This window comes from Hyperolius riggenbachi, chromosome 2, assembly GCF_040937935.1.
Source record: "Hyperolius riggenbachi isolate aHypRig1 chromosome 2, aHypRig1.pri, whole genome shotgun sequence".
Taxonomy (NCBI): domain Eukaryota; kingdom Metazoa; phylum Chordata; class Amphibia; order Anura; family Hyperoliidae; genus Hyperolius; species Hyperolius riggenbachi.
Genome location: NC_090647.1, coordinates 48,042,574 through 48,067,542, shown reverse-complemented (window position 1 = coordinate 48,067,542; position 24,969 = coordinate 48,042,574). Strand labels below are relative to the sequence as shown.

The window sequence follows — 24,969 nt, the reverse complement described above, 5'->3', positions numbered from 1 at the left end:
GCATAACTCTGGGAGGCAGAGGCATGATGGGATTTGTAGTTTTATCACAGCTGGGGTGTCAAGGTTAGCCATCACTGATATAGAGGCTGCCATATTTGTTTAATTTTAAACAATACCAGTTGCCTAGCAGTTCTCCTGGATTCTGTGTTTTTAATACTTTCAGCCATAGACCCTGAACAAGCATGCAGCATATCAGGCACTCAGCTGACTCAGGATTTATTGGATTACCCATATATGCTTGCTCCAGGGTTTTGACTCAGACACTACATATGCCAGGAGATCAAAAGGACTGCTAGGCAACTGGCCTTGTATACAAGGAAATAAATATGGCAGCCTCCATGTCCCTCTCACCTTAGAACCCAAGGTAAGACGCATATGGAGACTGACAGATTTATTTCCTTTTAAACAATGCAGATACCCTGCCTCAGGTTCAGATGTCTGACTGAAGTTTGACTGGATTAGCTGCATGCTTGTTTCAGATGTGCGATCCAGATACTACAGATGCGAGAGCGATCAGCAGGACAGCCGGGCAACTGGTATTGATTAAAGGAAGCAAAAATGGCAGCCTCCATATATCACCTTAAGTTCCTTTTAAAATCTGTACACCCCCCACCCCCCAAGGGCTTTGCCATTAATGATTGTTGCTTGATTGTTACAACAAAATTGTGGTGGAATGAGCTGTGTACAGATGCGCTGCAGGATTTTTTCTTTTCTTTCGTCAACTCCTCTGGGTCCCCTTCTCAAGCTAATAAGCATGCTTCCCCTCCCATAATATCCCATTTGAAATTCCTATGATTAAGTTATTCAGTATCCTTCTGGCCTCCTGCAGTGAGTTCTGTAAAGTTGCAAAGCACAGATGACTGCTTTCCGCCTTTTCACACTAAACAAAAGGATGAGCGGTGTCTGTCCAAGCCACTCCCCCCCACTATCCCGCTCTTTCCTAAAGCTAGGTAGAAGACTGAAGGTGGATCAGGGAACTTCCAATGACCCAATGAAAGCTCGTTCCCTGATCCATCTTCTGCAGTAGGTACAAACGATGGCGCACAACAGGTGCGATGCAATCGTGGTACATTTGCCCGGAAGTCTATGTTGATTGTATTGATCGTTCACGATCGGATCCACTGTGACTCATTTAAAAACGAACGATCGCTGCATCATGCAACATCGTTTAACGAGGCTTTGTTAAATGAGGTTGTGAAAAATAGCCGTAAAAATCTCATCAAGGGTACGGGCCTTAGGGCCCATTTCCACTTGTGCGGTGCGAATTTTACCGCTGAAAACACAACAAATTTGCACGCGGATGCGAATTTTACCGCAAATTCATGGGCGTTTTCGCATGTGTTAGTAAGTATGCAAATTTAACCATGTCAGTGCCTGTGTGCTTTTACATTGATTTTATGTGAAACCGCCCACGAATTCGCGGTAAAATTCGCATACGAAAACGCATGCAAATTTCCTATTAAATACACTGTATGCGAAGCAAGGCGGTGTGCGAATTCTAATCGCTCTGCCGTGCAGATTTTTTTTCCTGCACACAAAACCGCACAGGATTTCTGACAAGTGGAAACAGGCCCATCCACTTGTATTGGTTATGCAAATCTGAATGCAGGAAACGCATGCAGATTCGCAATAGTGGAAACGGGCCCTTATACATCATCAAACCAATACATAAATTCTATGCAAATAAGATGTTCATCTTAAAAACAATGTTACCTCATGTAGATTTTGGACCAGTTTATTGAAAGGTCTTTTGAGAACATAAAATTGACAAACTCATTTTACGGGTGTTTCCCGCTTCCTTAGGTCAGTGAATAAACAGGTGCCTTAACTGCTATGGCTGTGTAGCAAGCATGAGAGCCTCTATGCTTGCTACACAGCCATAGTTAAGGTACCCATTTTTTATTCACCGACCTTTTTTCAATAAACTGGTACAAGGATACGAAAGGAGAGCAGTGACTCAGAACACAGCATCTTCACTGGACCTCCTGCACCATCCATCACTCCACTTACCAGAAGGTATGCGCGGAACATATTTCAGAGATAGTTTCATCTCTCCTCTGTTTTCCAACCCAATGCCAGCAGATGGAGTCTACAAGGATCAATGGAGAGTGATCAGTCAGCATCGTATAGAGGATCAGTAGCATGCGTCAGCATAGCAATAACTATGGCATCTATAGGCCCAGAAAGACCGCCCATACTTCCCCTGCACAGTGTGAATGCTATATGCAGAGCTGCATGACTGGTTCCAAGCACATCAGACACTGGGCTCCCCCACGTGCAGAGGCTTAACTACAAGTCATGGCGCTCCCCAGCAAAACTTTTATGGCCCCCGCAAGGTTCACCCCTTTTCCCTTGCCTACCTCTGATGAACCTTACAGCCCTGGAGCTCATTTTGCAAGTGTGGACATATTCATATTCACACCCATAACAAGTGTAGCCACAAACACACCTGATCTGAAGGATACCATATATCAGAGGGAGTGAAGTAGTAGTTGGTGCCCTTTCAGGTCTGGCCCCCTTGCGGTTCCAGAGGCTACTCCCCTGTAGTTACACCCCTGCCAAAGTGTAACCTACAAAATTGTCAGCAGAGAGAAATGACACCATACAATAGTGGAAGGGAAGTGGGAGCTTAATGTCAGTTGGGCAAGAACATTCCAGTCTGTGTAATTCTGAATGGAGAAGGTCGGTCAGAGTGAGTGACCACAGAATCATACCGTCATTTTAGACTCGATTTTCTAAGGCTGGAGGGCAGTGAAGGGCAATGACTGCTCCAGCTTCATATTTGGTGGAGGGGGCGAGCTTTTGATATTTTTTGCCTAACTCAGGCGATAAAATGAAGGCTTACTAGTTCAGCAATGATAGGAACCAAAATTTAAATATCAATAACAGAACACAGGCTTTTGAGCAGAACAGATTGTCCAAATGATGGTGCTATTATTCAACAAAAAAGTTACCTACAGATATATTTGGCTAGTTTGCCGTCAAGCTGCTCCTGTGTGGACAGGTCACAGACAAATCATTCCAGCCCCCAGCCTCTGTCTCACAACTCTACAAGCAAGGGGAGGGGGAAGAGGCAGGAGGGAGAGAAACACTGTGTGTAATTCCTTATCTTAGTAGCTAAGCCTTACTGGAGACTAGATCTTGTATTTTACAGACAGGAAATGTTGAATCAGGATTTCCTGGAAACAGTTAACTGTATGTTATGCGTATGCTGGAGTCTGGAAAAAGCGTGTTACTGAGAAGGGGGGGCACAGCGATTCCTGGGGGAAACCGTGCCCTAGCATGCCCCAGTGTAGCGCCGCCTATAATAAAGGGCCTGTGTAATGCAGTAAACCTGGACTGTATTTCAAAAAATGGTTTGTGGCTGTGTGTTGAAATGTAACGGTTACCTTTAGCTTAGTGGTGGGTAACATCCTCTACTTATCAAAACAGGCCCACTTTGTTACTAAAAACTATAGAAAACAAACAAATTTTTGTTGCTCCCCATCCATCCCAGCCTCTTCTAGGATTCAGAATTGCCCCATTTAGGCTTTGTCTTCCATCGGCCAAGGTAACAACAGGCTGTGAAGAAGCAACTTACCCGCGGCTGCAGCTGATACCAGGCCCTGTCCTTGTTATCCCAGTCCACAGTCGCTAAATTCAGGTTCACCTCACCCAGGAAGCTGTTCCGGCCCAGTGCATCATGGTGCCACACTGACAGGTTCAGAGTCTGTGCCAGAAGAGACTGCTTGGGGATCTTATACTGCAGGAGAAACAATCACATGTATCGGTACAGAACATACAGTATCTGCTAGTGAGCACACAAGGAGACTTCAGGCTACACAAGCATTCCTAGGAAAAATAATTCGTAAAAGACTGGTGCAAATGAGAACAAAAAAGTCAAAAGTAAACTGAAGTTTATTGAAGTGGACACCAAATGGGAAGAACATTTGTAATGTAGAACTTAAAGTTTTCTTGTTTCTCTAAAGCTAGTATTCTATCAGCACCGGAGACCTTCAAACATTCCAACAAAATTAGTCAAAGTAGAAAGACCGACTGCTTGGTCAAACGCTACAAGGTAAGAGACTGAGTATTAAACAGTAGAAATGACTGGACCCTCCCAGGAAAAAAGCAAAAAACTTTTCTGGAAGTTTCAAGAGAACTTAAAGGGAACCTAAACTGAGAAGGATATGGATTTTTCCTTTTAAAATAATACCAGTTGCCTGACTCGCCTGCTGATCCTGTGTCTCTAATACTTTTAGCTACAGCCCCTTAACAAGCATGCAGATCAGGTGCTCTGACTGAAGTCAGACTGGATTAGCTACATGCTTGTTTCATTTGTGTGACTCGGCCACTACTGCAGCCAAAGAGATCAGCAGCACTGACAGGCAACTGGTATTGTTTAAAAAGTAACACCCATATCCCTCCCAGTTAATGTTCCCTTTAACGACTTACTACACCAGGTGCAGTATAATCACGCCCTGGGAAACTTCATCTGAAGTCCCAGGGCCGCGAAAGTTAGTCAATATCCGCGTGCTACCGTTACCGCCGGTTAGCGGGGACATTAATGAATGGGAATGCAGTTCCCATTTATAAATCGAACTCCCCGAATCAATGAGCGTTGGCATCTATTAGATGCCTCCGTCATTGTATTTTCCGGCTGTTACACCGCCACACATTGTTTTCGATTCACGTCCTTGCGTACGCAAACCGGAAATAATGACTGAGGATATCTTGTGGCCAAATAGTGAAACTACATCACAACTCATTTTATTTAATAAAAATACCTACACTTACACCTAAAATTAACTATTTCCCCCAACACTCCCCCATAGTACCCAAACAGTGTGTGTGTGTGTGTGTGTGTGTGTGTGTGAGTGTGAGCGTGTATACATACAGTGGGTTGCAAAAGTATTCAGCCCCCTTGAAGTTTTCCACATTTTGTCACATTACTGCCACAAACATGCATCAATTTTATTGGAATTCCACGTGAAAGACCAATACAAAGTGGTGTACATGTGAGCAGTGGAATGAAAATCATACATGATTCCAAACATTTTTTTACAAATAAATAACTGCAAAGTGGGGTGTGCGCAATTATTCAGCCCCCTTTGGTCTGAGGGCAGTCAGCTGCCCATAGACATTGCCTGATGAGTGCTAATGACTAAATAGAGCACACTTGTGTGTAATCTAATGTCAGTACAAACACAGCTGCTCTGTGACGACCTCAGAGGTTGTCTAAGAGAATATTGGAAGCAACACCACCATGAAGTCCAAAGAACACACTAGACAGGTCTGGGATAAAGTCATTGATACATTTAAAGCAGGCTTAGGCTACAAAAAGGATTTCCAAAGCCTTGAACATCCCACGGAGCACTGTTCAAGTGATCATTCAGAAATGGAAAGAGTGTGGCACAACTGTAAACCTACCAAGACAAGACCGTCCACCTAAACTCACAGGCCGAACAAGGAGATTGCTGATCAGAAATGCAGTCAAGAGGCCCATGGTGACTCTGGATGAGCTGCAGAGATCTACAGCTCAGGTGGGGGACTCTGTCCATAGGACAACTATTAGTCGTGCACAGCACAAAGTTGGCCTTTATGGAAGAGTGGCAAGAAGAAAGCCATTGTTAACAGAAAAGCATAAGAAGTCCCATTTGCAGTTTGCCACAAGACATGTGGGGAACACAGCAAACATGTGGAAGAAGGTGCTCTGGTCAGATGAGACCAAAATGGAACCATTTGGCCAAAATGCAAAACGCTATGTGTGGCGGAAAACTAACACTGCACATCACTCTGAACACATCGTCCCCACTGTCAAATATGGTGGTGGCAGCATCATGCTCTGGGGGTGCTCCTCTTCAGCAGGGACAGGGAAGCTAGTCAGAGTTGATGGGAAGATGGATGGAGCCAAATACAGGGCAACCTTGGAAGAAAACCTCTTGGAGACTGCAAAAGACTTGGGACTGGGGCGGAGGTTCACCTTCCAGCAGGACAACGACCCTAAACATAAAGCCAGGGCAACAATGGAATGGTTTAAAACAAAAACATATCCATGTGTTAGAACGGCCCAGTCAAAGTCCAGATCTAAATCCAATCGAGAATCTGTGACAAGATCTGAAAACTGCTGTTCACAAACGCTGTCCATCTAATCTGACTGAGCTGGAGCGGTTTTGCAAAGAAGAATGGGCAAGGATTTCAGTTTCTTTTTTTTCTTTTTTTTTTTGTTTTTGTTTCAAAGTTTCCATCAATTTATTTATTTATTTTATTTTTTATTTAAATTTTTATTGAGAATAATAGAAAAATTCTGATACATCACAACATTTGTAGAAAGTTAAGTTGTAGTGCTTAAATCATCATCTGGAGTATTTACATATAAAAGGGATCATGTATAAGTCGCTGTCATTACAAAATATGCAGTAACATAACTCTCTGTGTTGGGTGTGAGTGTAACTCACACATCTACACAACACAGTCCTCATACAATGACATATTTGCAGTGCTCAGATTAAATCCCTCCAATGCGCTGAATCTGATTTAGAAGAGATTATTGGAGAAAAAGGAAGAAAAAGACTATAGAACTACTAGGAAATAAAGAGAAATATAGAGAGGAAAGAAGAGAGAGGACAAAGAAGAAAATAAGGAAATAGGAAAGCGAGGAAAGTGAGTTGGGGACTCCTATGTTGGTATCATTCTGCCATCAGGCTAAGGAGTGAAAGGTGGTTTCTCCCCAGAACTTATCAAACTGATAATACTTATCAGTAACCTTAGCTGTAAGTAATTCCATTCTGTATATATGGGATAATTTAGCCAAGAACTCCTGTGCCGTGGGTACATTTTGGTCTCTCCAGTGTTTTGAAATCAAGCATCTAGCTGCCGATAGATAGTGATTAAATAGCCTCTGGGTGTGGGCTTTAATTTTAGGCATTGGTTTTGCCAATACACATATCCAAGGGTCTTTGGGAATTGAAATTCCTGTTTGCTGTAAAATAAGAGAGATAATCTCATCCCAAAATTTACTGATACGAGGGCAGGACCAGAAAATATGGTGCATTGAACCTACCCTCCCACAGGATCTCCAACAAAGTGGGGAGACCTCGGGGAACCACTTGTGGAGGCGCTCAGGGGTTCTGTACCATAACATCATGATCTTATAAATATTTTCCTTTGTCGTTACACAAATGGAGGTCTTGGCTGCATTAACCCATAACCTGGACCATGTGTCCTTTGTTATCTCTATACCACATGCCTCCTCCCAATAGGTCATATACCTATGTTTGAAATTAGGATTGCTACGAATAGGATCATTTATCCAAATATATAGTGATGAAATGAGTCCTTTTTGTTGAGGACCCGTCTCCCAAATGTACTCCAGATCTGACTGTTTAGGGAAGATCAGGGAAGGTGATAAAGAGCGTAGAAAGTTCCTGATTTGCAAGAATTGGAAGAATTGAGAGTTGTCGAGTTGATATTTTTCTTTTAGAGCTTCAAATGATAGCAGTCTGTTATCATAAGGATCCAGTAAGTCCTCAATAAACCTGATGTGATGAAGGTGATATCCGGAAAAATTGGAAGAGCCTAGGCCCGGAGCAAAATCGGGAGACCCCAGTACCGGACGTAGAATTGAATTCTGTGGTAGCATGTAATTTTTTTCCTTAGTAGTTTCCATAGATATAGATTGTTCGTAATGGAAGAAAATATTTTTGCCGATTGTGGAATGATTTTAGAACCAGTCCAAAGAACTGAACTAGGGTGCCATGGTGAGAAATGATGGAATTCCATTTGTGACCAGGAGGCATGAGGATATTTAGAGGACCAGGCTAGCATCTGACGTAATTGACAAGCTACATAGTAATTATAGAGATTTGGGACAGAAAGTCCTCCGTGTTTCGCTGAAGCATCAATATTGATTTTGCTATCCTAGGTGGTCTCTGTGGTGCCAGATAAATTGAAATAGCTTTCGTTGTAGAGGGAGAAAGACATGTTTGGGTATATTTAATGGCATGACTGACATTAAATACAGTAACTTAGGGAGGGAGTTCATTTTAAATGATACCATTCGGCCAAACCATGATATTGGGTAGTTTTCCCATTTAGCTAAATCTGCCATCAGTTTAGAAATCATGTGGGTAATATTGTATTGAACTGTTTGGGAGGTATGTTTAGGGATATTTACGCCTAAGTACTTCAAAGATGAATGTTGTAGTCTATAAGGATAACCCATCATTGTAGAGGATAGTTGGCGATCTGTAATGTTTAGAGGTAGAACTTCTGTTTTGGAATCGTTAACCTTTTAATTAGAAAAGGATCCAAATAGGTCGAGTTCCAATTTTAAGAATGCTAGGGATACTAACGGATTGCTTACTGTCAGCAACACGTCGTCTGCAAACAACGAAATTTTGTATTCCTGATCACCAATAGAGATACCTCCTATGTCAGGGTTGCCCCTTATCCTAGCTGCCAGGGGCTCAATGGAGAGCGCAAATAACAGGGGGGACAAGGGGCAGCCCTGACGAGTTCCATTGGAAATGGAAAAGTAGTTATTGGGGTCTGTATACGGAATTTTAAGTGCTACTAGTGGGTTAAAGGGAAGGTCCAAGCAAAAAAAAAAAATGAGATTCACTTACCTGGGGCTTCTACCAGCCCCATGCAGCCATCCTGTGCCCTCGTAGTCACTCACTGCTGCTCCAGTCCCCCGCTGGCAGCTTTCTGACCTCGGAGGTCAGGGCCAAATTGCGTACATTTTTACACATTCCCGCTAGTGCAGGAACATTAACACATACATTTTTACGTGTTAGTGGTGAAACGCGTAAATTTTTGTTCCTGCACTAGCTGGAATGCGTAAAAATGTATGCAATGTGGCCCTGACCTCCGAGGTCAGAAAGCTGCCAGCGGGGGACTGGAGCAGCAGTGAGTGACTACAAGGGCACAGGATGGCTACATGGGGCTGGTAGAAGCCCCAGGTAAGTGAATCTCTTTTTTTTTTGCTTGAACCTTCCCTTTAAGATACAGTTTTTGCAAGGTATGAAAGAAATTACCTGATATCCCCATAAATGTCAAAGATTGAAACAGGAAGGACCAATTTAAGCGATCAAACGCTTTTTCAGCATCTAAACTTAATATAAGTGACTGAATTTTGTGATGATTAATATAATCAATAATATTTAATGTACGTCTAATGTTGTCTCCAGCATACCGTCTTGTAATGAATCCCACCTGGTCCAGATGGATCAACGATGGCATGAGTACTGACAATCGGTTCGCTAACAGTTTGGAAAATAACTTGAGACCTGTGTTTATAAGGGATATTGATCTGTAATTCTTACAGTCTAAGGGGTCACGTTCAGGTTTAGGTATCACTACCATATGAGAACGTAACATAGAGCTCGGAATCCGCTCACGATCAGTAAAGACATTGAATAAATCCATTAATTTTGGAAGTAAAAGGTCAGCGAACTTTTTATAGTATGCCACCGTGAATCCATCCGGACCAGGTGCCTTATGCGGTTTCAGAGGTTTCAGGGTATTTCTGACTTCTTTCAATGTGATCTGAGCATTTAATGTAGCTGCCTGACGCAAGGATTTCAGTTTCTAGATGTGCAAAGCTGGTAGAGACATACCCTAAAAGACTGGCAGTTGTAATTGCAGCAAAAGGTGGTTGCAGTTATTTATTAGTAAAAAATGTTTGGAATCCTATATGATTTTCGTTCCACTTATTACATGTACATCACTTTGTATTGGTCTTTCACGTGGCATTCCAATAAAAGTCATTCATGTTTGTGGCAGTAATATGACAAAATGTGGAAAACTTCAAGGGGGCCGAATACTTTTGCAAGCCACTGTATATATACACACACACACACTAAAAAGAAAATATATAAATAGTTGCCTTAGGGACTGAACTTTTTAAATAGGCATGTCAAGGGGGTATATTACTGTAATTTTTAATTTGCGGGTTTATAAATATTGGTGCCATACATTTTACTAGTGAAAAATGTTAAATGTTGCAATAACTTTTTTTTACATTTTTTGGACAAACGAGCAAATAAAAAGGTGTGGGTTTTATAAACAGTAGAACAGTTTTATTTTTAACAATATAATGGCTGAAAACAGAAATAGTTTTTTTTCCATTTTTTCTTATTCCAATTAAAATGTGTTTAGAATAAAATAATTCTTAGCGTAATGTACCTCCCAAAGAAAGCCTAATTGGTGGCAAAATAATACAAGATATAGATCATGTTGTTGTGATTAAGTTATTGGCGAAAGAATGTGAGGAGCGATGACGGGTGGAAATTGCTCTGGTCCTAAAGGGGAAAAACCCCTCAGTGGTCAAGTGGTTAAGGTGGTTTTCAAATAAACCAGCCCCCAGATACGGTAGCTATAGTAGTAGCATCCTAAAATATATATTTTTTTTTTCAAAGTACCACTATCGGGAAAAAGTGTCAATTTTAAAATACAGGTATTCACATACTTCTAAAATGATGTCCATCTCCTCATGGGGGATTCTCAGGGTTTTATTTCAAAAGTAAGTACAGGTCGCACTAAATCAGGAAGCAGTGTGAGCGGTATTACAGAGGAGGGGACAACATGGACCTGGAGGCTGGAGCTCTAGCGTCTGCTTTAGCCCACAAGAGCCTTCCTGTATTTTCCATTCCGCCACGCAATACAGGAGGGAGGGGGCCCGAGGTGAGGGAGGGAGGATAGGAGTCGCATCCGGTAATCTATATGCCCACCCCCACCAGGTAATTGTACTTTCAGGATTTCCTTCTGCCTGGCTGCTAACTGACTGACTCTTACCTTCAGGATTTCATTGTAAACAGGGTCCAGGGTCTTCTTCTTCACAGCGGTTTTTCTCTTGCCCATCTTTGCCTTCTCTGGGAGTAAATAAGCCTTGACATAGCTAAAAGAAAAACGAGACTCATATCGATATGCCTTTATCAACTTTATGGAAGCATGTAATTCCTATAAAACCCAACACTTGCCAAGTAATTAGAATATTTTAGGTACACCTGGTTTTCATAAAATCTCTAGACAATTTTTTTCTAGGCCTGTGTAGGCACTTTAACATCAGGGATAAAACTTGAGATCGCATAGGTCAATTTTTAAAGAAAACCTGAACTGAAAAGTAAAAGTCAAAATAAGCATACACAAGTCATACTTACCTTCCATGTAGTCTACTCCTCAGTGTCCTTCTCCTGTCCCACGTCCTATTTGTTCACTGATCAAGGGAATTTTCCGTCCTCCATTTTAAAAATGGGCAATACCCATAACAGCTTTCTGGTCAGCACACAGTTAAACTGTAACATCGCCCACTTGAGCCATAGGGAAAGATGGACATTACCTGGTACATCAGTTTTCCTCAGCTATAACTGACAGCAACTGATATTTTACTGACAGCAAGTGATATATTTCAGATCTGACAAAATGTTGTCAGAACTGGAAGGGATCATTGTCAGAAGAAAATGGTGAGTTTCTGAGAGGAACTGATGGCAAGGTAACTATGTAATGTTCATTTGAAGTTACCTCATGTGTTTATTTTAAATATTTTTACTCAGTACAGGTTCTCTTTAAAGAGAAACTCCGACCAAGAATTTAACTTTATCCCAATCAGTAGCTGATACCCCCTTTTACATGAGAAATATAATGATTTTCACAAACAGACCATCAGGGGGCGCTGTATGACTGATTTTTTGCTGAAACCCCTCCCACAAGAGGCTCTGGTACCGGTACTCTGGGCAAACTGCCACAATGTAACAATGTTCACAGACAGGAAATGGCTGTTTAGAGCTGTCTGTAACAGCCAAAACAGCTAGGAGCAGCTTACATAACCTGCCCACAGTAAAAATGTCACCATGTAATACATGTCAGAATGTGAATCTGGGAGAGTAAAGATTTTACAATGAGCAAACACTGACTAAATCATTTATACATAATTATGGTAAAAATTAAGCACTTTTTTTTACTACATTATTTTCACTGGAGTTCCTCTTTAAGCATCTGGTCCAGCCCCTTCCAGGAGCACACAGCAATACCGCTGTAGGCTTTATCCTACTTACTAAAGCACATAATGTAATTAAAAAAGTGCTTAATTTTTACAATAATTATGTATAAATGATTTAGTCAGTGTTTGCCCATTGTAAAATCTTTAAAATGCCTGATTTACATTCTGACATTACAGGGTGACATTTTTTACTGTGGGCAGGTGATGTAGCTGCTGCATGCTTTTTTGGCAGTTGGAAACAGCTGTAAACAGCTAATTCCCACAATGCAGCAAGGTTCACAGACATGAAACTGCAAGGAGTACCACGGTCCTCAGAGTTTCTTGTGGGAGGGGTTTCACCACAATATCAGTCATACAGCACCCCCCTATGGTCCGTTTGTGAAAAGGAATAGATTTCTCATGTAAAAGGGGGTATCAGCTACTGATTGGGATAAAGTTCAATTCTTGGTCGGAGTTTCTCTTTAACGCATTTTAACTGAAATCTTTTTCACAATGCACGGCTATGGAAAAAAATGCATACTAACGCACACTAACTGATTAAGTGTAAAAGGGCCTTTAGGGCAGCCACAAGTGCGGCATAGTTTTACCTACACGTAGTCCTGAACTGGTTACTAGTGCGGTTTTAATGCTTCTCCATTGTGATTAGCGTGGGGATCAACAAACTCATTGTTCTGTTTTTAGGACAATAAAGGAAAAGGAGTGACTGGAAAAAACTCATAAGAACATAGGAAGAACTTAAAGAGACTCCGTAACAAAAATTGCATCCTGTTTTTTTATCATCCTACAAGTTCCAAAAGCTATTCTAATGTGTTCTGGCTTACTGCAGCACGTTCTACTATCACCATCTCTGTAATAAATCAATGTATCTTTCCCTTGTCAGACTTGTCAGCCTGTGTCTGGAAGGCTGCCAAGTTCTTCAGTGTTGTGGTTCTGCTATGAACTCCCCCCTCAGGGGGGAAAGAAACACACAAATGATCTCTTGAGATTCAAAAGGAAGGCTGTATACAGCCTGCTTGTGTATGGATGTATTTTCTATGTGTGGACATACTGTACATCAACCTGCTTCCTGTTTTGGTGGCCATTTTGTTTGTTTATAAACAGACTTTTTAAAACTGTTTTTAACCACTTTTAATGCGGCGGGGAGCAGCGAAATTGTGACAGAGGGGAATAGGAGATGTCCCCTAACGCACTGGTATGTTTACTTTTGTGCGATTTTAACAATACAGATTCTCTTTAAACCGCATGCAGATTGCGTCCTGCCCCAGATGTGATAAACTCTGCGTAACCTGTTCATTTATTTAAAAGTCAGGTCAGTAATGTCAGGTCTGTTCTGTGCAAGGGAGAGAGAGTTCATATCTTTTGGGACCATATCTGCTTTTTCAGTAGCCCCCACTGAAGGTCTCTGAAAAAGCTTACATTGCGAAACTTCAAAACACAATAAAACAATTTCAAAGATTGTAAGGTCTATGCACTGAGATCAGATGAGAACTGATATGGCAAACAACCATAGCTTCCCTACTGTGCCTCTACGTGAGAACAAAAACATTCGCAACTTGAAATCCAACAGAACACGCGAGCACCAGTAAAACATTCATATATTATTATTATTTAGTATTTATATAGCGCCGACATATTACGCAGCGCTCTACAGTGTATATATATATATATATATATATTGTCTTGTCACTAACTGTCCCTCAAAGGAGCTCACAATCTAATCCCTACCATCTATATTATGTAGTGTAAGTACTGTAGTCCTTACATACATCACCCTTGCCACGTACACCTCATACAAAGACCATCCGGTAGCCATTTTTTTTATTTTTTTACACGTGTATCCTCACGGACCGCTGGTAGCTCCGTGGCAGGGAAAGGTTTAAAGGGGAACTAAAGAGAGAGGTATATGGAGGCTGTCATGTTTATTTCCTTTTAGACAATACCAGTTGCCTGGCAGCCCTGCTGATCCTCTGCCTCTAATACTATTAGCCATAGCCCCTGAACAAGCATGCAGCAGATCAGGTGTTTCAGTGGTTCAGACTTATAAGTCTGATTTGACAAGACTAGCTGCATGCTTGTTTCTGGTTTTAATCAAATACTACTGCAGAGAAATAGACCAGCAGGGCTGCCAGGCAACTGGTATTGATTAAAAGTAAATAAACATGACAGCCTCCATATACCTCTCTCTTCAGTTCCCCTTTAATGCCACGGGAAAGGCATGACCCTTAGGACTTATTCACGGCACGTCTACTGGCTAAAACAACACGTTCACTTTTTTTTTTTAATCTCTTCCCACGTTCTAAGCTTGATCCATAAACCAGTGTTCCCCAACCCTGTCGTCAAGGCCCACCAACAGTGCGCATTTTGTGGAAATCCAGAGAGGTAATTAATGAGCTCTGCAGAGACACTTATAATAATCCGAACATTTATATAGCGCTTTTCTCCTGTCGGACTCAACGCCCTCAAGAGCTGCAGCCACTGTGACGTGCTCAGGAGGCCACCCTGCAGTGTGAGGAAGTCTTGCCTTGAACTCCTTACTGAATAGGTACTGACCCTAGCCAGGATTCAAACCCTGGTCTCCTATGTCAAATGCGGTGCCCTTAACCAGTACTCTATTCAGCCACCTGTGCAGGTTTGTTGTTTTCTGCAAAACATGTACTGTTGGTGGGCCTTGAGGACAGGGTTGGAGAACGCTGCTAAACCTTAATGAGATATTTCTAATCATTGAATGCATGCTTATGTCTTGCTGAAGAGTTGGTCGCATCACTTACGGGTCAGACCGCTGTTTCTTCACATCGGCCGCGGCCAAGTCTTTGCACTGGTACACATAGATGAAGAACTCCTTCAGCTGGTCCATATACACGACTTGAAACTCGATGCCACCTTTAACGTCAACATTGCCGAAATCCCCACTGTATACGCTCATGACACTTCCGCTCACCTACAAGCACAAACCACTGATGAGGTCTTATAGGTTAATGTTTGTGTAGCCTCTACAGCCAGCAATGGTGGGCAAAGCAATTCTATGATCATAGCCTGGAATGAAACTACAATAGTTTATGGCCAACTTTCCTAGAGGTTTCAATTTAAAAGTAAATCTTTCAGGGCCTCACCTCACCAACACACTGCTCCGGTGTTATGTATGCAGTCTTGGCTCTGGCAATCATAGAGCTTGATGGCAGTATTTGAATGACAGATTTTTGCCACCATTTAATTTTGATCCCTTGATCTAACCCTCTACCCAGCTCACTTCTCGTCCTGTATCTAACCCTAAGCTCACATCTCATCCTGTGTCTAACCCTAATCCCCTTATATATAAATCCGCACAAGTCATAATTATTATGAAATCGCACACAGCTCCAAACCCCTACCCAGCCTAAGTTCACCTCTAGTTCTGTGTCTAATCCTAGCCCACTTCCTAGCAATGCTAAGCTCACCCTCTAGTCTTCTTGTGTCTAACCCCAATTCCTTACCTAGTCAAAGCTCACTTATTGCTTTGTACGTGTACACACACACACACACACACACACACACACATCTCATCTCTAGCCTTGTGGCCAACCCCAATTCCTAAACTAGCTTAAGCTCCTATCCTGCACGGTGTCTAGTCCTAATCACCTATCTAACCTAACCCTAGATTCATCTCTAGTCCTGTGTCTACACCCAATTTCCTATGTAGGCTAAACTCACTTCTTGCCCTGTGTCTAACCCTAAACCCTTACTCAGCCTAAAATCACCTCTAGCTCCTTATCTAATCCTAACCCCCTACCTAGCCTAAAATCACCTGTAGCCCTGTGTCTAAAACTAATCACCTACCTAGGCTAACCCCAAGATCACCTCTAGCTCTGTGTCTAAACCCAATTTCCTACCTAGGCTAAGCTCACTTCTCGCCCTGTGTCTAATCCTAAACTCCGACCTAGCCTAGCCTAAACTCACCTCTATCCCGGTGTATAATCCTAATACTCTAAAACTACTACTAGCCATTTATATCCCTAATCCCCTACCTCGACACTGGGCTAGAAGTTAGGCTAACCCTAATCCCCTACCTACCCTAACACAACCTCTAACCCTGTGTCTAACCCTTATCCACTACCTATCCTAAACTTCCTTCTAACCCTTTGCCTAAACTTTATTCTCTACCTAAGATGACCTTTTTTAAAAACTTTCTGACTTTCACAATCTCATTGACTAGCCTTAGTCGTAGTGAAAGGATGAAGCCTTGTGGCAAGAATTCATCCAGGTAAATGAATGACCTCTGCAGTGACCCCTTCTCAGACGCGAGCAGGTACAGTTTACTTTCTCGTGAAACTGCGCTCGCTCATCCCTAACAGTTAATTAGCACTCTTGATATTAACCATCTAATGGGTAAAGTAAAGAGAAGGAAGCCAACCAACAACACCTGATGGTAACAGGCAACATAGGGGAAGTTAATTTAAATGATATTTATTGATCCTGTAACTGATTGCCCACACCTTCTGAATTTACATGCCAGATCCTTTCACTTTTACAGGGTGAATAATGGGATGGTAAAAAAAAGAAATTAAAAAAAGTATATCGAGTACAGGTACAGTGGTGTCACGTTTGAACATAATGAATATAAAGTAAGCGCAGGCCTTTAGAAATGGCCGATGAGAACCAGCATTACAGATTTTTTTTTTTTTTTAGTCAGTCAATGGCCTCAATTCACTAAGGGCCGTTCGTGGAGAAATTAAGGTGCGAAGAAATACTGTATTCGGCATTCGATTTTTCCTAATTCACTAAAATTTACAGCCAAGCGGCAGTCATTTTGAAATAGTCTGAACAAAGTGTTCGGTGATCAGGCAGCCTCTTTCCCGGGAGGTGGCAGAAGAGGCAGGGGTGGCCGCTCTCACCTTGTTGGTACTGGCTGAATAGGATTCGCTGGGGTCGGGATCACTGCAGGAACACCAAGATCCAGGGTGAGTGTGGGGGTTGCTGGGTGCTGAGACCTCACATCCAGGTGTCTGAGGAGCAATCTGTACACCAGCTGGGACCTTCCACTACTGCAAAAGGGTGGCCCCTGGCACCCACCTCCATGCTGCCTCATCATTGTGATGGGAGGCAGTACAGGGCCAGGCAGACAGCATGGAGCAGGACAACCAGCTTGCCAGATAGTGATTACAGCTGTTTGATGTCACGCCCAGCAGTGCATGGGCACCAATGGGGTGGCTCCTCCTATTGGCTGGCTCATTTGCCTGTAACATTTTACCGCTTGCTGATTGTTCTTTAAAGACAGCTCCAGGCTGGAGATATATACAGAAGATTGATATTTCTTGAGGTATTTACAGCACAAGTCAGTAATTTACATCACTAGTTAGTAACTTGACTTTTCAATGCAGTAACAGCCTTAGTGAATTGATGATTGACCACTTGTTTGGTAAAATCAGCTGTTTTCGGCATCATGAAATGCGGTAATGCTTAGTGAATTGAGGCCTTTGCGGGAGATTGATGGGATTTCTCCTGGGGGATACTTCTCCTGTTCTGTCCCCATGACTTCCTGTCCCTGTGAGCCGAGCTTCCTGTTGCCCTGCACTGGTTATGCATCCTTCATACGTTCTATCACGGTGGAGCCACAGACTTCAGCAGTGTCTCAAAGGAAATGCACAAAGAATGTAGCACATGCAGGAGAAACAGTGATGCAGCATGTGGGCTACACCTTAGCGGCGTCACTGGGAACAGGAAGTGAGCAGGGAGTGAAACTTGGTGGTGGTTCTAGCCCAGTTCCATTATATGCAAAGGAAACAGAAAAAACAAACAAAACTTTAAACGTATTTGGACAGAGTTGCACTGTTGACGTACTTACACAGCTCATGAGGTGCACATAACCAGTTTTCCCCCTTTTTGTTAAAAGCTTACCAATAGGACTGCATGAAAGTGAATGGTTATCAGACACAACATGGTGATGATTAATACAACAAGCACAGAGGTGATTAGTGGAAGCGCAGAGTTACGTTACATACAGAGGACATTGACGCCATGCCAGAGGAGCCGCTAAGATTGGTTAGAGAGCTGGGGCTCTTCTTGTGCCTGCCAATCTGAAAACTGCTTTCTGAAGCTGAATCTGTGTCTCTGCCATCAGTCTAGAAGACATCACATAAAGAGACACATGACAATCACAACACAAGACAAAAACGTTATAGCATAACACTGTGCATCTCTCGGCTACTCAAAGTGCCCATCTAATGACTAACAAAATGCTACAGGAAAGTGAAGGAGAGAGGAAATATACTAAAAGGACAACTTACCTGAGAGGCATATGGAGGCTGCCATATTGGTTTCCTTTTAAAAGGAAGCTGACTGACTGGCTGACCTGATGATCCTCTGCCTCTATTACTTTTAGTCAAAGACCCTGAACAAGCATTCCATGCTGATTTTTTACTACATTAGCCACATGCATGTTTCAGGTGTGCGATTCAGGCAATCTGCATTGTTTAAAAGGCAATAAATATGGCAGCCTCCATATCCCTCTCACTTCAGCTGCTGCTTCTGCAATTGAATTTAGGCTTGTCACACTTAACGCAAACCTATCAAAAATATGGTTTGTACGTCAATTACTTGTACAGATCTAAACAGATGTAATGTGGTCTCAAATGTTTTCTAAACTTTAAAAAAGTGTTTATAGTAAAGATCATAAAAGTACAACTTCCAGTAGACTAGAGACTTCTGGGAACTATAGCAATAATTCCTGCACATACGGAGGACATTGGCACAAGGAGACACTTCCTCTGAACGCATATATGAATTAAAAATCCTGAAGTGAAATGGGCCATCCATCCGCACTTGTTATATCTGTACTTGTATTTAACCTACAGCACACATTTTTGCTTTAAAGTGGATCTGTCACATATAAAAAGATCAAAAGACTTAAAGCCAATGGGTACCGGATTCAAAAAGAAAAAGTCAGATACTCACCTAAGGAGAGGGAAGGCTCGGTCCTAATGAGCCTTCCCTCTCCTCTCCCGGTGCCCTCGGTGCTGCGCTGGCTCTCCCGTTCGCGTCTGCCGCCGCAGGGACTTCGGAGGTCTTCGGGAGCACTCGGGCTTCCGAAGACGGGCCGCTCTATACTACGTACGCGCGAGTGCGTCATAGAGGGCGCTCGCGCATGCGTAGTATGGAGCGGCCGCGTCATCGGGAGCCCGAGTGCTCCCGAAGGCTTCCGAAAGCTCCCAACGGCATGCGGAAGTGGCAGTATTTGACCAAACTGGTCGAATACTGCCACGGGGATCCTGCGCGGGACCGGGCACCGGGAGAGGAGGGGGAAGGCTCATTAGGACCGAGCCTTCCCTCTCCTTAGGTGAGTATCTGACTTTTTCTTTTTGAATCTGGTAAACATTCACTTTAATACTGTCACATTTAAAGTATGGCTGCCAGGAGAGAAGTATGGAGGCTGCCATTGGCCACCTTTGCTGTAAAGCAAATCCTCTGGTTATAATTAGCGATGAGCGTAAAATTCTTGTCCAGGAGGGGTATATTGGCCTCAATTCTGGTAGGGTTCTCAAACAAATGACCTTATGTTTGGCAATTTACCTCAGGAGTTAATGGCATTTAGCAATTCTGGTAGGTTTTAATCATCTTTTACCTCATGAGGTAAATTATGAGGCAATTTGCATTCATTTTACCGAAAATAGCTATTCTCATGGATATTAGAGGGCATGTTAGCACATCATTTACTGATCAGTTTAAGACCTGCCTGTACCTGGAGGTAAAGTCAATTTGTAAGCATTTTGTAGTTTTTAGTGAAGTTCCTATTGCTGTTTTACTGTCGTTCCTATTCAGGCTGTGTAATAGAAAAGAATAGTAGAACTAAAACTCCAACTATTTACTGGATTTATTTTTTTCTAGGGGATGCCTATAAATATACTTTTCATAGGTTGCGACATAATCAAATACACCTCCCCCCCCCAAAGAAAAAACCTTCCAAAGACTATCCTAACTTATGGAAGACAATTAAAGAGGAAAATACCTCATGAGGAATTTTACCTACAAAAAAATATTTACATACTGTAGCTACCAGAATTGAGGCCAATGGGACGGGCAAATCCCAGAGTGTATAGCAGAAGTGCTTTTTACCTCAATCTAGAATCTGTGACAGCAGGACCACCACAACTGCCTCCATGGTGAGAAGAATTTGTAGAATTTTGTGAAGGGCGCTAGTTAGGCGAGGTTTAGAGAACGTGCATCAGCTGCTGGCTGCGTTTCCAAATTTCCAATACAAGGTAATGGCAGTGGATTCACTGCATCGCACAACGCACTGCTGCATGCATTTGGCGCGCAGCCGATCCATTGCCATTACATTGAGAAGGGTAATGCCGTCAAAAAGAAGAGCTGCATAGAACCAGGCACCAGACTGCTCAACATCAGATGAACATTCACAGACCATGGGCTATACCTGCTTCGTCAGAGCCTCAGAGGCCAAACATTTTATATAGTATAGCCTGCGAAACGGCTGTCAGGCCATGCACTTTTATGCTTTTGTCTGTCTGGACTGTGGATGTATTAAAGATGCTCATCTAGTGGTCTGGTGTCTGGTCCTATGCATCTCTGCTTTTGTTGGCATCCTGATTCTGGTCTGCCGGGGGCACAGCTACACACCAGTTCCACGTCTGACCAATCCAGTTCTAGCGCCGACCTGATAATATCTCTTTGTTGTACCACACTGAGAAGGGCGGGAATCTGCCTGGCAATGGATCCTGCTGTTGCAGCCACTGTAAACCAGAGCTTGCCAACTCCAGTCCTCAATGGCCACATCCATGCCAGTGTTTAGGATGGACAAAGAAATGGAGAAAGGCGTTCTACTTGATGAATCACACCTTTCCCGATTCAGTAACCTCAATTCATTTGAGCATAACCAAAAAGGTGTGAGGATCTCGACTCTTGAGGACTTGAGTTGGACAGCCCTTCTTCAAACCATTAATCCGGAATAAAGTATGTAAAATCAGGTGTGAAGACATTCCTCCGACTCTATTCTAAACTGTTTACGTATACCTCCTAGTATTTACGCCAGCGGTTCAGGAGAACATCTAGACCAGGGCTTCCCAAACCTGTTCTGGATTTCCACAAAACATGCACTGTTGGTGGTACTTGAGAAGTAGTTAAAGCTTTGAGACCTGGAGCCCACTAGCAGACTTTTCTAAGTGCTAGTGATATGAAAAGCTCTTGCTAATGCAATGCTATGGGTTTGTTTTTGTTTTTTTAGAAAATCACATCCCTCAAGTGGGATCACACCCATAGCTTTACACTAGCAAGAACTTTTCAAATAAGCGCTCAGAAAAGCGCTGCTAGTGACTCCCTGGCCTGAGACACTAATGACCTGACCTGTGAAGGTTTATGTTTTTCTGCAAAACATGCACTGTTGGTGGTACTTGAGGACAGGGTTTGGAAGCCCTGATCTAGACAAACAGCATTCTTAGAAGGTTCATCCATGGCAGCCTCCATATCCATATCTCACAGGATCACTTTAAATGCATGCAGAATTTCTCAGAGGAAAATCCATGCTCTATACAAAAGAAACTTGCATAGATTTGGGATTGTTCCCGTATGATGGGGATAAGGATGATCACTAATCTTAAACATTATCCTGTATAATTTTTCCTATAGAAGAAATCATGGAGAGGCATGGGAACATTTGTCTTATTTGCTAATTTAGAAAGTCTCAGATTGGCTCTTGATCCTGTATCAATTCTACTTCTCATTCTAGGTTGCACAGGTAACAGAATAGACAAGTGACGCAACAGCCAGTCAGATACTAACAAATCAGTCACATGCTTTTCTGCGATTTCTCCTGCAAGAGAACTTAATAATTTCTAATCACGATAACCACACCCAGGACAAATTCAGTATAAGGTTGTAAAAATCTTGAAGGCATAGTACAAAATCTAGTTTGAGCTCCCCTGCATGACCAAGTACTCTCTTGTTGGTGACAGACGCCCTTTAACCCTGCTTTAGTCCTAGGTCTCCACACTGTGTTCATTACACCATGACAGTTATAAAGGTACTAGTGAGACGTTAATATCACCTGAACATATCCAAACATGCAAGCTTTTCTGCAGACTTTGAGGGAAAAGGTGAGTATCTGTCAGATTTTTATTACTGTGTCCCCTCCGACCAACTGTCCCACTGGCATAAGTAAGAGAAAATCTTTTAGAAGGAGAGAAACCCAACCTTTTCAGCGGTCACTGGATTCAAAATTACTAAAGTTGTAAGCCCACTGTATTTCATGCTACAAGCCTCAGCAAAGCTGGGACAAGGCTACGAAAGCTAGGGGCCATGATACGAGGCCTGACAAAGCTGAGAACCATTCTACGCATCCTGACAAATTTGGGGCCAAGATAAGAGTCCCAACAAAGCTGGGGACCACGCTACAAGTCCTAACAAAGCTGGGGGCCACGCTAAGAGTCCTGACATACCTGGGGCCATGCTACGAGTCCCAACAAAGCTGGGGGCCATGCTACAAGTCCTAACAATGCTCAGGGTCATGCTACAAGTCCTAACAATGCTCAGGGTCATGCTACAAGTCCCGACAAAGCTGGAGGCCATGCTAGGAATCCGGACAATGCTTGAGGCCATGCTACAAGTCAAAACAAAGCTTAGGGCCATGCTAAGTCCCGACAGAGCTGGGCTACATGCTAAAATGAGGCCCTAAAAAGCCGGGACAAACTACAATATAAAAGATTGAGAAATGTGCTTCATGAGGCCACACAAAGCAGGGGCTACATTACATGAGGTCCTACAAAGCTTCTTGAGAACCAACAAAGCTAGGGAGAATCTACATGAGATACATGGTACACAAGATCGCTATATGAGACACATGGTACACAAGATCAAACAAAGTTAGGGACATGTTATATGAGGCCCTCCAAAGCTAGGAACACTGTACACAAGGACCTATATAGTTAAGGTCATGCCATTTATCACTGACTTCTCTTCAGGAAAGGGAGATTTCTAAGCACTTAACTTCCTATTTTCTTGCTCGATGTCATGGTGATAGGACATAAATGGACAATGGAGAAAGGGACAGCAATCTAAAAACCTGGCAGATGTTCCAACACTTCTACACATTATCTTAGTTTTACTAGTGGTTAGTCTGCATACCAAGTCTGTTCAGTAATGCAGGACATGGAGGTTGGACACATGGTTTTACTCAGAAGGGACATGCAATACATGCACAGGCAGACATGTAAAGCGGGTGCTACAGTGAGGGAGTTACAGAGGTTAGCAAGCCCTTCATTCTGCTACTGGGCTACATAACAGAGTACATACAAGCACATCAGGAGCACAAGGGCATATCTGTTGAAGCAAACAGGCAAAAATACACAGTAAATTTATACAGACCAATGCAATACTATACCAAACAGACATTAAAGAGTAACGCCAGTGAAAATATTGTAATAAAGTGCTTTTTTGGCATTTGGAAACAGCTGTAAACAGCTGTTATTTCCCACAATGCAACAAGGCTCCCACAGTGTGATGTCAGGACCTTAGTTCTGACATCACACTGTGGGAGGGGTTTCACCACAATATCAGCCATACAGAGCCCCCTGATCATCTGTTTGAGAAAAGGAATAGATTTCTCATGTAAAAGGGGGTATCAGCTGCTGATTGGGATGAAGTTCAATTATTGGTTACGGTTTCTCTTTAAACAGTTATGATCTGATTATGCAAGGGCGTTACTATAAATAATATCCCCCCATGTGCAAACCCTTAACTACCCCTGGGGGCCCATCTTTCAAGGGTCATAAAACAAGTGTGGACATCGTAATCTTCACACTGATCATGTGCAGCCACAAAAACTCCTAGTCTGAAGGATGGGCCGCCTATATCGGAGGGAAGTGACATTGTAGCTGGGGCCCCCTTACAGCTCTGGGGCCCCCTGCAGTCAGAGGGGCTGTTCCCTTGTAGTTACACCCCTACAGGCTTGCAGTCCAGGCCCTTTTCAGTGAAGGGATGTCAGACTGGACTTTCCATATTCTTGGATTCTCCTGAGATAATATCACCAGTGGGGCTCTCCTGCCCCTCTTTCTCTCTTGAGCATGAATGGTGCTCTTTATTATAAGGAAAGATGGTAGCCTGACTGCTCTCTGCTCACTCACTGCCACTGAATGTCTGTAGCCAGATTAACTACAATTTGCATTTTCCCACATTTGTTTGGACGTCTGTAAAGGTTTTAGCTTCATTTGAGGCCTTATGCCCAATATATTGTACCAATGAGAAGAGAGATCCCACCCATGCAGCCACTGGCAAATTTAGGGCTTACAGGGCAGGAAGTTACTTGTGGGTTGGAGAATATCACCCACCACCATCCCACTCCAATTTGATTCACATACATCAAGCAACATATGAGCAGATTGACCATGAGACTGATCTCTCCTGGCCCACCCACTGGCCCATACTCTCCCTGGCCATATACAGCAAAATATATTACACTTTTTTTGGGGGGGGGGGGACGACGACACAGCAGCTGGGGGTCCATCGGTCATTACACAATGTTATCACCATACACCAGCTTGACCGTGTCAGACTGAGATTTTCCAGCATGTGCGATCGATGCATTTGGTAATTTCGCCCCCAAATTAATCCAATCATCGATCCTACAGACATGTTGCAGCACTGATTTACCTCCAACTTGATACAATTATCAAATCGAATGGACTATAAGGACACAAATTGCCTGGATATATGGGCACCTTAACAGTTTATTTGTCCATTACACACACGGCTGAATACTTAAGGTGACTTAAAAATCAGTGATTTATGGAAAGTTTAGGTTTTCAGAAGTTGAAGTTCTTTCAGATCCATGAGTATATTGACTTGCCTTTCAAAAACTGACATAAAAAAATTGGTTGAAAGATAAACCGATAATCTTAGAAACTTCAGAAAGCTAACCCTTAATGCAACTATAAAAAAAAAACTATAAAAAGCTCCAATCATCCTTTGTTTTTCCACACATTGTTAATCTTCTCCAGTAATGCAACCTG

The 24,969-nt window shown here is 42.7% G+C and overlaps 1 protein-coding gene across 16 annotated transcripts in view; it reads right to left on the bottom strand.

Moving 5' to 3' along the window:
* The window catches only part of SYTL2 (synaptotagmin like 2), a 206,458-nt gene that overhangs the window by 6,117 nt on the left and 175,372 nt on the right, over positions 1–24,969 (bottom strand). For 14 of the 16 annotated variants that reach the window (XM_068266750.1, XM_068266751.1, XM_068266749.1 and 11 more), the window contains 6 exons: positions 23,255–23,281; positions 17,956–18,075; positions 14,749–14,918; positions 10,777–10,879; positions 3,581–3,742; positions 2,011–2,089 (listed from right to left, as the gene is read on the bottom strand). In XM_068266750.1, the coding sequence (XP_068122851.1) occupies positions 2,011–2,089; positions 3,581–3,742; positions 10,777–10,879; positions 14,749–14,918; positions 17,956–18,075; positions 23,255–23,281 (661 nt within the window). The remainder of the gene's footprint in view (positions 1–2,010; positions 2,090–3,580; positions 3,743–10,776; positions 10,880–14,748; positions 14,919–17,955; positions 18,076–23,254; positions 23,282–24,969) is intronic. The other 2 variants (XM_068266752.1, XM_068266755.1) reach the window with 2 other exon arrangements.